The sequence below is a fragment of the Camelus ferus genome, chromosome 7, assembly GCF_009834535.1.
Source record: "Camelus ferus isolate YT-003-E chromosome 7, BCGSAC_Cfer_1.0, whole genome shotgun sequence".
Taxonomy (NCBI): Eukaryota; Metazoa; Chordata; class Mammalia; order Artiodactyla; family Camelidae; genus Camelus; species Camelus ferus.
This window is the reverse complement of record NC_045702.1, coordinates 71498135-71512689: the sequence shown is the minus strand read 5'-3', so window position 1 is coordinate 71512689 and position 14555 is coordinate 71498135. Positions and strand designations below refer to the sequence as shown.

General features: G+C 32.3%; 1 protein-coding gene across 1 annotated transcript in view; it reads left to right on the top strand.

Moving 5' to 3' along the window:
• CD36 (CD36 molecule) overlaps window positions 1-13435 on the top strand; it is a 49996-nt gene extending 36561 nt beyond the window's left edge. Inside the window, exons 10-15 of the mRNA XM_032484127.1 lie at window positions 6157-6344; window positions 7348-7466; window positions 8429-8502; window positions 9050-9104; window positions 9963-10127; window positions 12518-13435. Coding sequence (XP_032340018.1) covers window positions 6157-6344; window positions 7348-7466; window positions 8429-8502; window positions 9050-9104; window positions 9963-10127 — 601 coding nt within the window. The 3' untranslated portion in view covers window positions 12518-13435. The remainder of the gene's footprint in view (window positions 1-6156; window positions 6345-7347; window positions 7467-8428; window positions 8503-9049; window positions 9105-9962; window positions 10128-12517) is intronic.
• The last annotated feature ends 1120 nt before the right edge of the window (window positions 13436-14555 follow it).

The following is a 14555-nucleotide window of genomic DNA, read 5'->3' as shown; positions in this document are numbered from 1 at the left end:
ATCACTATAATAAAGAACTATAAACAATTAAAGAGGAGCCAAACAAAATCGGAAAACTCATTACCAAGATGAAAACTGAGTTAAAGGCAACACGGCAAACTAAATAATGCAAAAGAACAAACACGTGCTCTGGAAGACTGAATAATGTAAACCATGCAATTAGAACAGCAGACAGAAAGACAAATAAAAAAAATGAAAGCAACATATCAGACATATGGTGTGATACAAAGCATGACGATCTATGAATAACAGGAATCCCAGAAGGAAAAGAAAGAGAAAAGGCAACTGAAAATGTATTTGAAGAAATTATGGCTGAAAACTTTCCAAACCTAAAGAAGGAAAGAAATATGCAGGAATAGTAAGCTTAGAGGGTCCCAAACAAGATGAACCCAAACAGATCTATGCCAAGATATATTAAAATTAAAAAGGCAAAAGTTAGAGGTAAGGAGAAAAGTCTAGAGAGTAAAAACAAAGAGTTACCTACAAAAGAATTCCCATAAGGCTATCAGCTGATTTCTCTATAAAAATTTTGTAGGCCAGAAGGGAGTGGCAAGATATATTCAAAGTCCTGAAAGGAAAAAAAACAACACCCTAGGAAATTCTACCCAGCATGATTATCATTAGAATTATGGGAAACAGAAGGAGACTAGAATAGAAGGAAAGATAAAGAATTTATCAGACAAAAAAAGAAAGAATACAGTAATACTAATCATAAAATAAAAGGAATATTGAAAGGTCTTCCCCAAATATAAAAGAAACAAGAAATTACTGGGAAAAGAAAAAATATTACAATAGGAAAAACAAATATATAAAAGGATTGTAGAGGGAGGGCATAGATCAGAGGTAGAGTGCATGCTTGGCATGCATGAGGTCCTGGGTTCAATCCCCAGTAGCTCCATTAAAAAAAAAAAAAAAAACGTAAAAAGATTGTAGTTACTTAAACAAGTCAGTATATAGGTTGGGGGAAAAAAGCCAAAAATTTTCTAAAGTAATTATAACTGTAATTAACAGTACAAAGATAACTATGACAATGTAAAATAAAATGCAAAAATCATAAAACGTAGGGAAACAGAGTAAAAAAATGTAGCTTTTTTAAGAATGTGTTTGAGCTTATAGGACTACCAGTCTAATGCAAGCAGATAGAGTAATGAGTTCACATACATAAAAACCAGGGTAACCATAAATCAAAAATACACACTAGATTCACAAATACCAAAAAGAAGAAGACTCAACCATAATACAAAAGAAAACCATTAAACCACAAAAGGAAACCAAAAAGAAAATAAAGGAACACAAAAGAAATATAAGATCAATGGAAACACAAGGTTTAAAATGACAATAGATACAAACTCATCTATAATAACCTTAAGTAGCAATGGACTAAATGCTTCAATCAAAAAGAGTAGCAGACTGGATAATAAAGCAAGACTCTACAATGTGCTGCCTACAAAAGACCCACTTTAGGGTGAAGGACACAAATGTATTAAAAGTAATGAGATAGAAAAAGATATTTCAGGCAAATGCAAATAACAAGAAAGCAGGGATAGTGTTACTCATATCTAAAAATAGACTAAAATAAAAGCTATGAAGAAAGACACAGAAGAACATTATAAAATGATAAAACATTCAATACAAGAGGACATTACATTTGTTTACATATATGTACCCAATGTAGGAGCACCTAAATACATAAAACAAATACTAACAGACATAAGGGAAGAAACCGATGGAAATACAATAATAGTAACAGACTTTACCACACTAATATCAACTGACAGATCTCCAAGACAGAAAATCAATATGGCAACAGAGATCCTAAATGATACAATAGAATAGTTAGACTTAACTGATATCTTTGGGACAATTTGTCCAAAAAAAAATCCGTAATACATATTTTTCTCAAGTGCACATGAAACATTCTCAAGGATGGATCACATACTAGAAGACAAAACAAATGTCAACAAATTTAAGAGAACAGAAATTATTACAACCATCTTTTCAGACCACAACAGTGCAAAACTAGAAATCAACCACAGAAATAGAAACAAGAAAAAAATGATTGCATGGAGACTAAATGATATGCTACTAAAAAACCAATGGGTCAAAGATAAAATGAAAGAAATTAAAAATACCTTGTGACAAATGACAATGCAAACACAACTATACAAAATCTATGGGATGCAGTGAAAGTAGTCGTAAGAGAGAAGTTCACAGAGATACAGGCTGCTGTCAAAAAAAAAAAAAATCTCAAATATACAAACTGATCTACCACCTAAAGGAATTAGAAAAAGGAAAACAAACAAAAAAACCCCAAAGTCAGCAGAAGGAAGGAAATAATAAAGATCAGGGAGGAAACAAATCATATAGAGATTAAGAGAACAATAGAAAAAAATCAATAAAACCAAGAGCTGGTTTTTTGCAAGAGTAAAAATAATCAACAAACTTCTGGCCAGGCTCACCAAACAGAAATGAGAGAGGACCCAAATAAACAAAATAAGAAAGTAAAGAGGACAAATACAACTAACATCACAGAAAAAAAAAAAAAAAAAAAAGACTACTGTGAACAATTACAAACTAGAAGAAATGGGAGTTTCTAAAAACATACAGGTCACCAAACTGAATCACGAAGAAATAGATAATTTGAACAGAGTGATCACTGGAAGTGAAATAAAATGTAATTTAAAAAAAAAAAATTCCCTGCCAACCAAAGTCAAGGACTAGATATTTTCACTGCAGAAATGAACCAAACATACAAAGAAGTACTTTTATTGATATTTCTCAAACGATTCCAAAACACTGAAGAGGAGGAAACAGTAAAATTCATTCTATGAAGCCAGAGTCAATGTAAAATCAAAATTTGACAAAGATACTTTCAAAAAAGAAAAGTACAGGCCAATATCTTTAATAAATACAGATGCAAAAATCCTCAATAAAACATCAGCAAATCAAATCCAATAACACATAAAAAAGATCAAAAGCTACAATCAAGTTGGATTCATCCCTGGGTCACAAAGATGGTTCAAAGTACATAAATCAATGTAACACACCACATCAACAAAAGAAGGATGAAAACTACACAGTAATCTCAAAAGATGCAGAAAAAGAATTTCATAAAATTCAAAATTCATTCATGATAAAAACTCCTACCAAAGTGGGTATATAGGAAACATATCTCAACATAATAAAAAGGTACTCATAACAAACCCACAGCCAATATAATATATCCAATGGTGAAAAGTTGAAAGCCTTCCTGCTAAAAACTGGAATAAGACAAGGATGCCCACTCTGACCACTACAATTCAACACAGTGATAAATTAAAAAGAGTAAGAGGGAACCAAACTGAAAAAGAAGAGTTAAAATTATCATTATAAGCAGATAACATGATACTTTATATAGAAAACCCTAAGGACTCCACTCAAAAACTATTAGAAAAGGTAAATTCAGTAAGGTAGCAGGAGACAACATTAACATAATGGATATCTGTTGCATTTCTTTACAGGAGCAATAAACTACCAGAAAGAGAAAGTAAAGAAACAATCTCTTATAATTCTATCGAAGTAAAATATTTAGGAATAAATCTGACCAAGGTGAAAGATTTATGCTGAGAACTATAAAACACTGGTAAAGGAAGTCGAAGATGATTTTAGAAATGCAAAGATACTCCATGCTATGCATTGGACGAATTAATATTGCTAAAATGTCCATACTACCCAAAGAAATCTACAGACTCAATGCAATCCCTATCAAATTACCCAAGACACTCTTGACAGAGCCAGAATAAATAACCCTAAAATTTATATGGAACCACAAATGACCCCAGAATTGCCAAACCAATATTGAGGACAAAGAACAAAGCTAAAGGCATAACCCCCACCAGACTTCAGAGAATACTACAATGCTACGGTAATCAAAGAGCATGGTGTTGGCACAAAAATAGACATATGGATCAATGGAACATAATGGAGAGCCCAGAAATAAACCTGCACACCTATAGTCAATTAATCTTTGAAATACAAGGCAAGAATATACAGTGCAGAGAGACAATCTCTTCAGCGAGTGGTGCTGGAAAGCTAAACAGTCACACAAAAATCAGTGAAGTTAGAGCACGTCCCCATATCACACACAAAGGTAAATTCAAAATGGGTTAAAGACCTAAACATAAGACACGACACCATAAAACTCCTAGAAGAGAACATAGGCAAAACATTCTCTGACATAAATCATACTGTTTTCCTGGGTCATCCTACTAAGGTAAAATAAAAGCTAGAACAAACAAATGGGACCTAATCAATCTTTTATAAGCTTTTGCACAGCAAAGGAAACCATAAACAAAATGAAAAGAGAACCTACAGACTGGGAGAAAATATTTGCAAACGATGTGACAGACAAGGGCTCAATTTCCAAAATACACAAACTCCTCATACAGCTCAATATCCAAAAAACAACCACCCAATCAAAAAATGGGCAGAAGATCTGAACAGACATTTTTCCAAAGATGACATCCAGATGGCCAACAGTCACCTGAAAAGATGCTCAATGTCACTAGTTATTAGGAAAATGTAAATCAAAACTACAGTGAAGTGTCAGCCCACACCACTCAGAGTGGCCATCATCACAAAGTCTACAAATAATAATGCTAGAGAGGGTGTGGGAGCAAGGGAACCCTACACTTATAGTGGGAATGTAAACTGGTTCGTCCACTGGTAAAACAGTCTGCAGGTTTCTTTAAAAACTAAAAATAAAGTTACCTTATGATCCAGCAATTCAGTAACTGGGCATATATATCTGGATAAAATGAAAACTCTAAAGAGGAAAAGATACATGCACCTCAATGTCCATACCAGCACTATTTATAAAAGCCAAGACATGGAATCAACCTAAGTGTCCACAGACAAATGAATGGGTAAAGAGATGTGGGGGAGATATATATATCATGAAATATTAGCCATAAAAAAGAATGAAATAATGCCATTTGCAGAACATGGATGGACATAGAGATTATCAAACTAACTGAAGTCAGAGAAAGAAAAACACGTATCATGTGGTATCACTTGGATGTGGAATCTAAAAAAAATGATACAAATAAACTTATTTACAAAACAGATACACAAAGAAATCGAACTTATGGTTACCATGGGGAAAGAGGGGAGGGATAAATTAGGAGCTTGGAATCAACACATACACACTACTATATATAATAGGGATAAATAACAAGGTCCCACTGTATAGCATAGGGAACCATATTCAATATTTTGTAATAACCTATTGTGGAAAAATTTAAAAAGGAATACGCACACATACACAAACATAAGTGGATAACTGCTGTACACCAGAAACAAATACAACATCGTAAATCAATTATACTTCAAAAAAAAGTTTTCAAAAGGTGATGATGCCACAGTCATAGAATTCTGTTAATGTGCTCTGTTGACACTACATCTTTTCAGATTGATGTTACTCAGTAGCTATCACACAAGCACTGGTGCCCACACCAGTTTGCTTGAATCCTAGTCATTTTCTAGACACTCTGTGGTGTGGACAAATATTTAATATCTCTGAATACTTTCTTTATCTGTAAAATTGAAGAGAGCAGCATCTCTTCATATGGGGTTATCTGGGGATTAGAAAAAACATGTATTGAGCCCTAGTACGTTGCCAATTTGCCAAGGTTATGGTGGACACTTGGTTAAAGAAGGCATATGAGACATATATTAAACCATTTACATGCACACATTCCAGCAGGTGAGCAGCCTTTGTCTTCAGGATTAAATCTGGAAGATTAAAATTTTGTTTATTTTATGTAAAGTGGACACAAATAAAGGATTTGATAGAGTCATACAAATATTTAATCTCTAGAGAAAACTAACTATGAGAAATGTCTTCAGTATAAATACTCCAGGGTAGTTCACAAGCAAAAATGATTCTCAGAACCTTTTGAAAACAAAGGTAAAGATAGCTAAAAACTCAGGTACTGAGCTCTGGTGTGCCTTAAAACTTTCAAGATCTTTTTTCCTAAGATTTAAGTAAGGATTCTAATAAGATTATATCCAATTTTTCTAAGTTAAAGCAGTAACATAAATTTAAAAATAGGAAAAATCAATCTCCAGAATGAAGTTCTGGTTCCCAGAATGAAGCTCTTTGTCATCTGTGTTTAGGTCAATGTATGCTGTGTTTGGAGCCGAAATTAATCTGAAAGGAATTCCTGTGTATAGATTTATTCTTCCATCCATGGTTTTCGCATCTCCACTTCAAAATCCAGACAACCACTGTTTCTGCACAGAAAAAACTATATCAAAAAACTGTACATTATATGGTGTACTAGACATTGGCAAATGCAAAGGTGGTAAGTTAAAGTTCTCTCAACATCACAATCAATGGCATAATTTGCAGTGTTCTTTAAAATGTAAACTTCACCCAGGATGCCTTTCTGCCAATAATTTAAAATGAGAAAGCAATAAAAAAGTAAGGGTGGTGGTAGGATATTTTTGTTTTGATTTTTGTACTGCTTTTAAGGTCCCAGTTGTTTGAGTGTTGCAAAACTTATTAGGTAAAACCATACTGGTATTTCCCCATGCTGCTTTGAACAAAGGTCTCTTTAGGTTCACTGCCCATTTTTTAATTGGGTTATTTATGTTTTTTGAATTATTTGAATTCCTTGTATATGTTGGATGTTAATCACTTATGGGATATGTGGTTTGCGAATATTTTTCTCTCATTCCATATGTAGCCTTTTCATTTTTTGATGGTTTCCTTTGCTGTGCAGAATCCCTGTGCTCCTTTTAGACTTTGGATAAAACAAAGACAGCTCCTAGAATACACTGAGCATCCCAACTTATCCATCTGATATTTTGGTAACTTTACTAACTCTAGAAAATAATAAATAAAAATAAGTATATTTTCAGTATGTCTCTGAAATAAGAATTGACTCAAACATGACATTGGAAGCCTTGTTTTGCTCACTTTCTTCATACTGGAGTGGTTAAGAAGAAAGAAAGAAAAACCTCTTAAAAAAATTCTGTCCACAGACATTATTACTGCCTGAAATCATGAAGGTATACACTTGTAACTTTGTGATCAGCAACTAAACTTTATATATGGGAATGAACAAGAGACGTCACTGACTGGTTAGAAGGATGATGCAGAATTTTGTATTTTATTTTTGTTCGGTAACGACCAGATGTTATAACATGCCCTCACTTTCATCCCCTAGTTAGTATTCCAAGCCAACTCTGCATTTCTTTTTTTTTTTTTAGTTAAAAACCTTTATTTTCAAGGGAATCTTTTCTAAGAGGTATGCGAAATGAGGTAAATGATTTATTTCAACTGTCCTTAAAACTTGTTTTCAGGAAGACCTGTATACATTTCACTTCCTCATTTTCTACATGCAAGTCCTGAAATTGCAAAAACTATTGAAGGCTTAAATCCAAATGAAGAAGAACACAGCACCTATTTAGATGTTGAACCTGTAAGCAAATACATTACTGAACTGATTTATTTAATGTTTTTTAAAAGTGAAAAAAATGAAATTCTCTTTTTGTCAATCATATTTATTGATTATATTTACTGCATCGCAATTCTTGTAACTAACTTACTTTTATTGCAAGGAAAATTACATTGATTTCTTTCTATTCTTGCTTATCAAATTCTAAGGTATTTCAATTTTAGTTTTTCAGCATATGGAACTTTATAAGCCTTTTAAATTATTCAAAGTTCAGAAACAGCAATGATGGAAATAATTCTAATTGGCTTTAAACAATTTGGTATAAATTAAATTGTATGCTTAAGTTATACCTAATGCAAGTATTGCTTATACAAAAAAGACACTGTAAATTGTGAAGGATTAAAAGAAATTTTATGGGCATATGTCCATTTGAAGCAAGACCTACTATACTAAGTGTCAAGGAAAATCTATTAAACTTCCTATAACGTTTCAACTTTTAGTTTATTTTAATATTCTCCTTTTCAACTGTTAAACAAAATGCCAGAATTTTAGCCATATTTCTGTTTAAATAATGACAGAGGTAGTATTATACCAATGATATATTGATTCTGACTGAATATACACTTGGCCATGCATAGTTCAGGATGTAAATTATCTACATGAGCTTTAGGTTTCACTATTATTGTTGTTATTGATTTCCCCAAAACCAGTTCAGATAAATTTCACAAATCTAACTAAAACTTTAACATTAGGTCAGGCATAGAAATTGTTCTGTGCTTGTGTATAATTTGTATAAATATATGAGTACATATATGCAAAATGTAATTATGCAGAGTTATATATGTTGTATTTAATAAGTCCAATTAATTTTTTAGTAAATTTCCTCAAGTTTCAACTTAGGTTCCACATAACCCATAAAAATTAATCTTGGATATTATAAAAATTTTTTTTAAGTTGGTAATTATTTTAGTTTTTTCTCTTTTTAGATAACAGGATTCACTTTACGAGCTGCAAAACGGCTACAGATCAACATGTTGGTCAAGCCAGCAAAAAACATTGAGTGAGTCTCTTGAAAAAGGTTCATTATGATTTTTAATATTTTCTTATAAGAATGAGTATAACTATGAAAGTAAGTGGAAATAATATAAAATGTGAAGTCTTTGGCTTAATATCACTAAATAATTGTATGATTATAACATTCATCTGTAATTTTGAATTATATCATATTTTGGAATGAGCATTTGGTGGTATCATTCATTTTGCTATCTGTCCAAATATTTCCATGACCCTTGTTTCTAGAATTCAAACTTTAGCTCCTGGGTATAATTTATTGAAAGGGAAAATACAAAGGGAAAATACATGCTTAGAAAAAAATCAGTCCAATTAGAAATCTGCATTAGAAAGATTTATAAGAAAGATGTCTGAGAAACAGCCATATTAAATTTTAAATGATTCATTACAGGGAACAGAAATCAAGGAACTTAACTATGTTGTAAGACCAATTAATTTCCGAACATTTATTTACACTAGTAATTACTAACATTTCTGTTATATATGTTTAATATATTACTATATATTTTCATAATTATTTTCAATGTATGTTACAGAGCATTAAAGAATCTGAAGCAGAACTATATTGTGCCTATTCTTTGGATTAACGAGGTAAGTATTTTCATCTATTAGTCACTAAAAACTGTAAACTTCTTTGTATATGGAAAAGCTTTTGAGGTTTGAAAATTGAATTTGTATGTACAGTATTTCAAGCTGTATGCTTTTCCATTGCCAATATGGGTGAGTTTAGTTTATATATTATTATATTATTATTTTGAGAGAACCAAAACATGAAGAAATATCAGGTTTATACTAGTCTTCAGTATTTTTACTTTAGAAAGATGAAGGGCTTCCTATAATTTTAGATTATTTTCATAATTAAACTATTTAACATTTTTTTCTTGTCATAGTGCTTATATTAGAAAAGAGTCATGCAAACATCTAACTCCAAATAACATAATGTGGATACTACAATGCTAATAAAAGCCAACCAAGTTTATAAAGACCAGGTTACAGTAGGTGTAGACAGTTTTTGCTATTGCCTGAGACGATATTTTTAGTACAAATGATGGAACTGATTAGCTTGGAATTAGGAAATACATTACATAAGCCTTCAGAAGAAGAAAACCGTTTACCCTTGCTATTTCCCTCTGTCAACTAGGTAACATCCTTTGGAAAATGGAAAATATTTCAGTAAAACCATTGTATGGATAAGTGAAGCCAGTGCATTGAAGAGTGCTATATAACATGTTTAGGGGGAGGAGGATTATATTTCACTCACTAAATATTCTACCTTAGCATTTACTGCTTTCTTTGACATGCAAAGGGAATTCTATTGGCTCCTCTTACAGATACAGATGACTAACACCTACATAATGTTTTGAAAAAAGACTGATACAATGATGGGGGTTTCGAGTATTTTGCTCCACTAATCTAGCCAAATAATGCTAACTATTAACTTGATTACAGACTGGCACCCTTGGTGATAAGAAGGCAGAAATGTTCAGACATCAAGTGACTGAAAAAATTAACCTCCTTGGCCTGGTAGAAATGATCTCACTGAGTGTTGGTGTGGTGATGTTTATTACTTTTATTATTTCATACTGTACATGCAGATCAAAGAAAGTAAATTAAGTAAGTATATAACAAAAAAAATACGGCTTAAGAAACTATTAGTACTTGTTTTCATTTTATCAAAAAAGGGTTATAAATCAGGCTGCAGATATTTTCTGGGCCCGTAACAGCCAACTAGCATTTTTAATACATCCTCAAAGTTTTGAGATGTTTAAATTAAAACATAAATGAAGGCTGAATGAGTAATAAGGCCTATAATATCAAGCAGATCACTACATTTCATCCTTACTGTGGGAGAAATGGGCTAAAAGATGAAACAGTCATCTCTGAAAGTTAGAATGTTAAACAAAAGCTGTATTTGTACTAACTTTTCATTTCTTGTTTATTTCCAGCTACTTATTTTAAAAATCACAAAAGTTAATATATCACTGAGTAGGAGATTTTATGTAAAATTAAAAATGGTAGATATTTGAGGAGACTAAAATTTACAAGGGAAAAGAAAATTAAAAGGAAAATTAAAATAGCTAGAAATTAATGAGAACTAAAAACTCAAATAAATTGAGATAAAATAAACTAAGCTATTTTAAAATGAAGATAAGATTTTAATACAAAACAGGACTGCTGCATACAGACATGCTGTCCAAAATCAGGATGTGCACACTAGATGTTTAATGTGGAAGCCCTGACGAATAATTACAATTCATGAACTAAAAATGAATACAGTAGTACAAGAAAATAGAAGAAAAACAATGTTCAATACAGTAAAACCAAGTCACTCAGAATTTAGAGGAAAAAATCAGGTAAAGGTGGACAGATGCAAATTTTGGCAAAATAGCAGACATGGTTCAGGCCTCTGCAATTTAGATATTAGTGCTCATGCCCCCTTGCACATAAAGAATGAATGACCATCTCTATCTTCACTAAATGGAAGCCTTTCTTCAGTAATCATATGTGGCATTGGTGTGGCCTGTGTGGGAGAATTTTGCACTTACTCATAGTTTCCCTCAACCCTCCCACCCCTGGAACCTCAGAAAATATATACAATCTAAATAAAAGCAACATACTTGCTATGAAAAATCATAACCTCAAAACAAGTCTTCTTGCTGTACTGCCAGTCATACAGTTGACTGTAAGCTGTCTTATGTAGAAATTCTAGAGCTTCCACTGATAATTACTGACCTTGTACTATGCATCAAAATTGTGCTAAATATTTTACATGAATTATTACAGCTAATCCCTAATACAATTCTATGACTTTTCAATAGCCCATGATTCATCAGCATCCATTGTAACTTTTGGAGACAATCCAGAAAATTGTAAATTTTAACAATGAAAAAGAGTTCATTTTCAAAGTGATCAGCCAAATTGAAGGTGAAAAAAATAAGTGGACTGTTTGCACCAATGTTTTTTTGTGTGTGAGACTGAGAGCCTGAGCCTAGGAAATTAACTCAATATTTTGTTCTGATCATTTCTGCCACTATTTTTATTCACTAAAAAGACAACAATTCTGTCTACAATCTATTTAGATATAATGTATTCAAAATGCTAACCTAATATAGTCACATAATAACAAGCGAAGGAAACACTGTATCACCTTTAAGACCTGTCATTAGTCCAGTAACAAATAATTTAGAATTAAACAAAGTAATTCATATGACCATTTATGTAATAGAAAAAAATCTTTCACTGAAAAGCCCTATTACAACAAAAACTTGTTCTAGTAGAAAAATACTTCTCAAAATTAAGTATAGTAGTCGTAAAAATCTTTTTTCTGTATTACTGTCTTTTAAAATTACATGATTAATTTCATGAGTGATTAAAGAGCCCTGAATGCCAATTATCCTGGTTCTATATGTGGCTAAATTAAGGTATAAGACTGAAAATTTTGTAGTGTCTTTGTCAACAAGCAAATTGCTTTGGCTCAAACATTTGACTGTTAAAACAATATGTCTTTTTTTCCTTTACAAATAGAGAACACTTTTTTATGGAGATTATGTGATTTACTTGATTTACAAGAATCACAGACATGGTTTGTTTAGAGGGAATAAAGCATAAGATGGTGGAGCTTATGTGTGATTTTACTCAATGGATCACAAATAGAATAAGCCAACTTCCTTTCAAGAGGAGTTGTATGTACACCTCTAAATGGAAGTTGGTCAGAAGGGACAGCAAAGAGTGCAAAATGCTCATTCAGAGCAGATTTAATTCACTGCTACTCCTTAAGTGGCTCTGTGCAGTTCTGGACTCTCGGGAAGCAGCCTTCCATGTATCCTTGAGTGGGAAAATAACTATCTTATCCATGAAGTTCATCAGAGAATTTTTCTCTGCATCTTGAGAAATTGGGCTAACTAACAGAAAATATGGTATGTTCAGTATAGAGAATTTGAGTATTAACTGTTTTATTTTTCCACCACTTTCTGATAAGTATTTACCTTTCTTTTACTTTCCAGGAAGCAAATGAGTTCTTACATTTATGCACCAGCTGTAATAGGACCTTTCTTATTATCAACCTACAAAATGAAGATTTAATATGCTGTATGTTTGCAAAATGCACCTTATCTTATAAGTTAAAAAATAGGCGACACTTTTTTTTTTTTTGCACTGAGCATGTTGCTAAAGTATTTTTAAGATGTCACTAAAATCAACACTCTGATCAAAAAAGGGCACCTTTTCAAATTCAACATGTATACAACTGAACTGATTTTAGTTTCTACAGATGTGGTTTGAGCACAATCCAATTATTTTCATTTGGTACGGACGCACTAAATGGTTCCAGTGGCAAATTTGGCAAAGGAGTGGATGTTCTAAACAAATCCTGGACCTGAACTTGTCTTCTTCATCAGGGGGAAATATGATTACCCTCATCAGTGTCCCTGCAATAGACAGACCCCAGGACTGTCACTACATTGCATTTCCTGAGAACTACCTATTTTGAAAGACATTTAAGAATGGAAATTCAATGACTGGCCTATGAACCATCTATTACACATTACTAAAGTTTTTCTGTATGGAATCCTTTGTACAGCAACAGCAGGCATTATAACCAAGCTGTTTACAAGGATATGGGCTTACATTTTTGTCAGTGTGTGTGCAAATGGACATATTTAAGGATTATCATTTTCCACATTCTGCAGGTTTTCTGGAAATCTGAGCAGATTTTGCTGTTTATACTCAGTTGCATACAACTTGTGCTTGGCAACTTCAAAATGCTGTTCTAGTAGTAAGAGATGTAAATGATAATGAAATTATTGTGTGGAAGATTACAAAGAGTAGAATGTGAATTAGTAGTTATTTGTTGTAGTTATTCTTACTTTCATAGTCACTTCAGAAAGACTGGTTTCAATCATTAAAAGATGATCTTCCTTAAACTGTGTGATGCCCATTTTCTGATGTGTCATAAAACATTTACTCAAATTTTCTGTCTCAAGTAGTCTATCTTGAATTTTTATTTATTTATGAACCTGTATCTCCCTTCTAGAATATTTTCTTCTGAAACAATCTGTCTAAATTCTATCTTGATAACTTTTTCCTAAGCTAATTTTTTGAGCCAGTTGGGGGAAAAGGAAAAAAAGATACATGGTTTCATCCTTTACCGCAGAGGGACTTAAGTTCTAGACTGTGTAGGATATTTCCTTTTATTAGAAGACATATTGTTAGGTATCCTGCTCTCTTTTAGCTTTCTTTTCACTTACTGCAGAGAAAACAGTCCTCCTAAAAAGGCTCCCATAAAAGGGAAGATGGACCACATTCTGTCTTATGTTTTCCACACAGAGGTTTACAGGCCAAAGTATAAGTAACTGGTTTGTTTGGATACTAAACTCAGGAATAATTTACTCTCATGTTAGCTGCCAGAGTAAATACTGAAAACCCCAAACAAAGATATCACCAGTTTGGAAGGATCTTTTGCAAATCTGGAGATATTCAAAACATACTGATGTACTGTCCTTTCATTTAATTGAGAGGGTAAAACTGTATCCCCCTGTATCTCCCTAAGAGATGGACATGTAAGGTAAGATCCTAGACATCCTCTTCTAATATTTAAGGATCTATTTTCTTTGCATTAGGATATTTGTGGACATGCCGCTCTAAGAAAAATATAAAAGAATTATCTTTAATTCTTAAACTAAGTAGGGCTGAGTGTTGTAAAGCAGAAACTATTCCAAAGAATTGGGTGAAAAATTACATATCCACCTCATCACAGAACTGTATAACCAATCAATGACTCAGGTTTTTAAATCTTCATAGAGAAATACATCTCATAGTATCTAGGTATCAGGGAAAAGGTTTGACTTATCTGTCTTTAGTATTATTCAACTAAATACATGTATCTTCTTAACTTTAGCATTCCTCATCATACTTTCTCTAAATTCTGTAAATTATGGACAGAAGGAAAGATAATCCATACACAAAGATAACTGAACTACATTTAAAATATCCAATAAAAATATGACTATTTAAAAAATAGGAGACAGACTTTTTAATATGAAA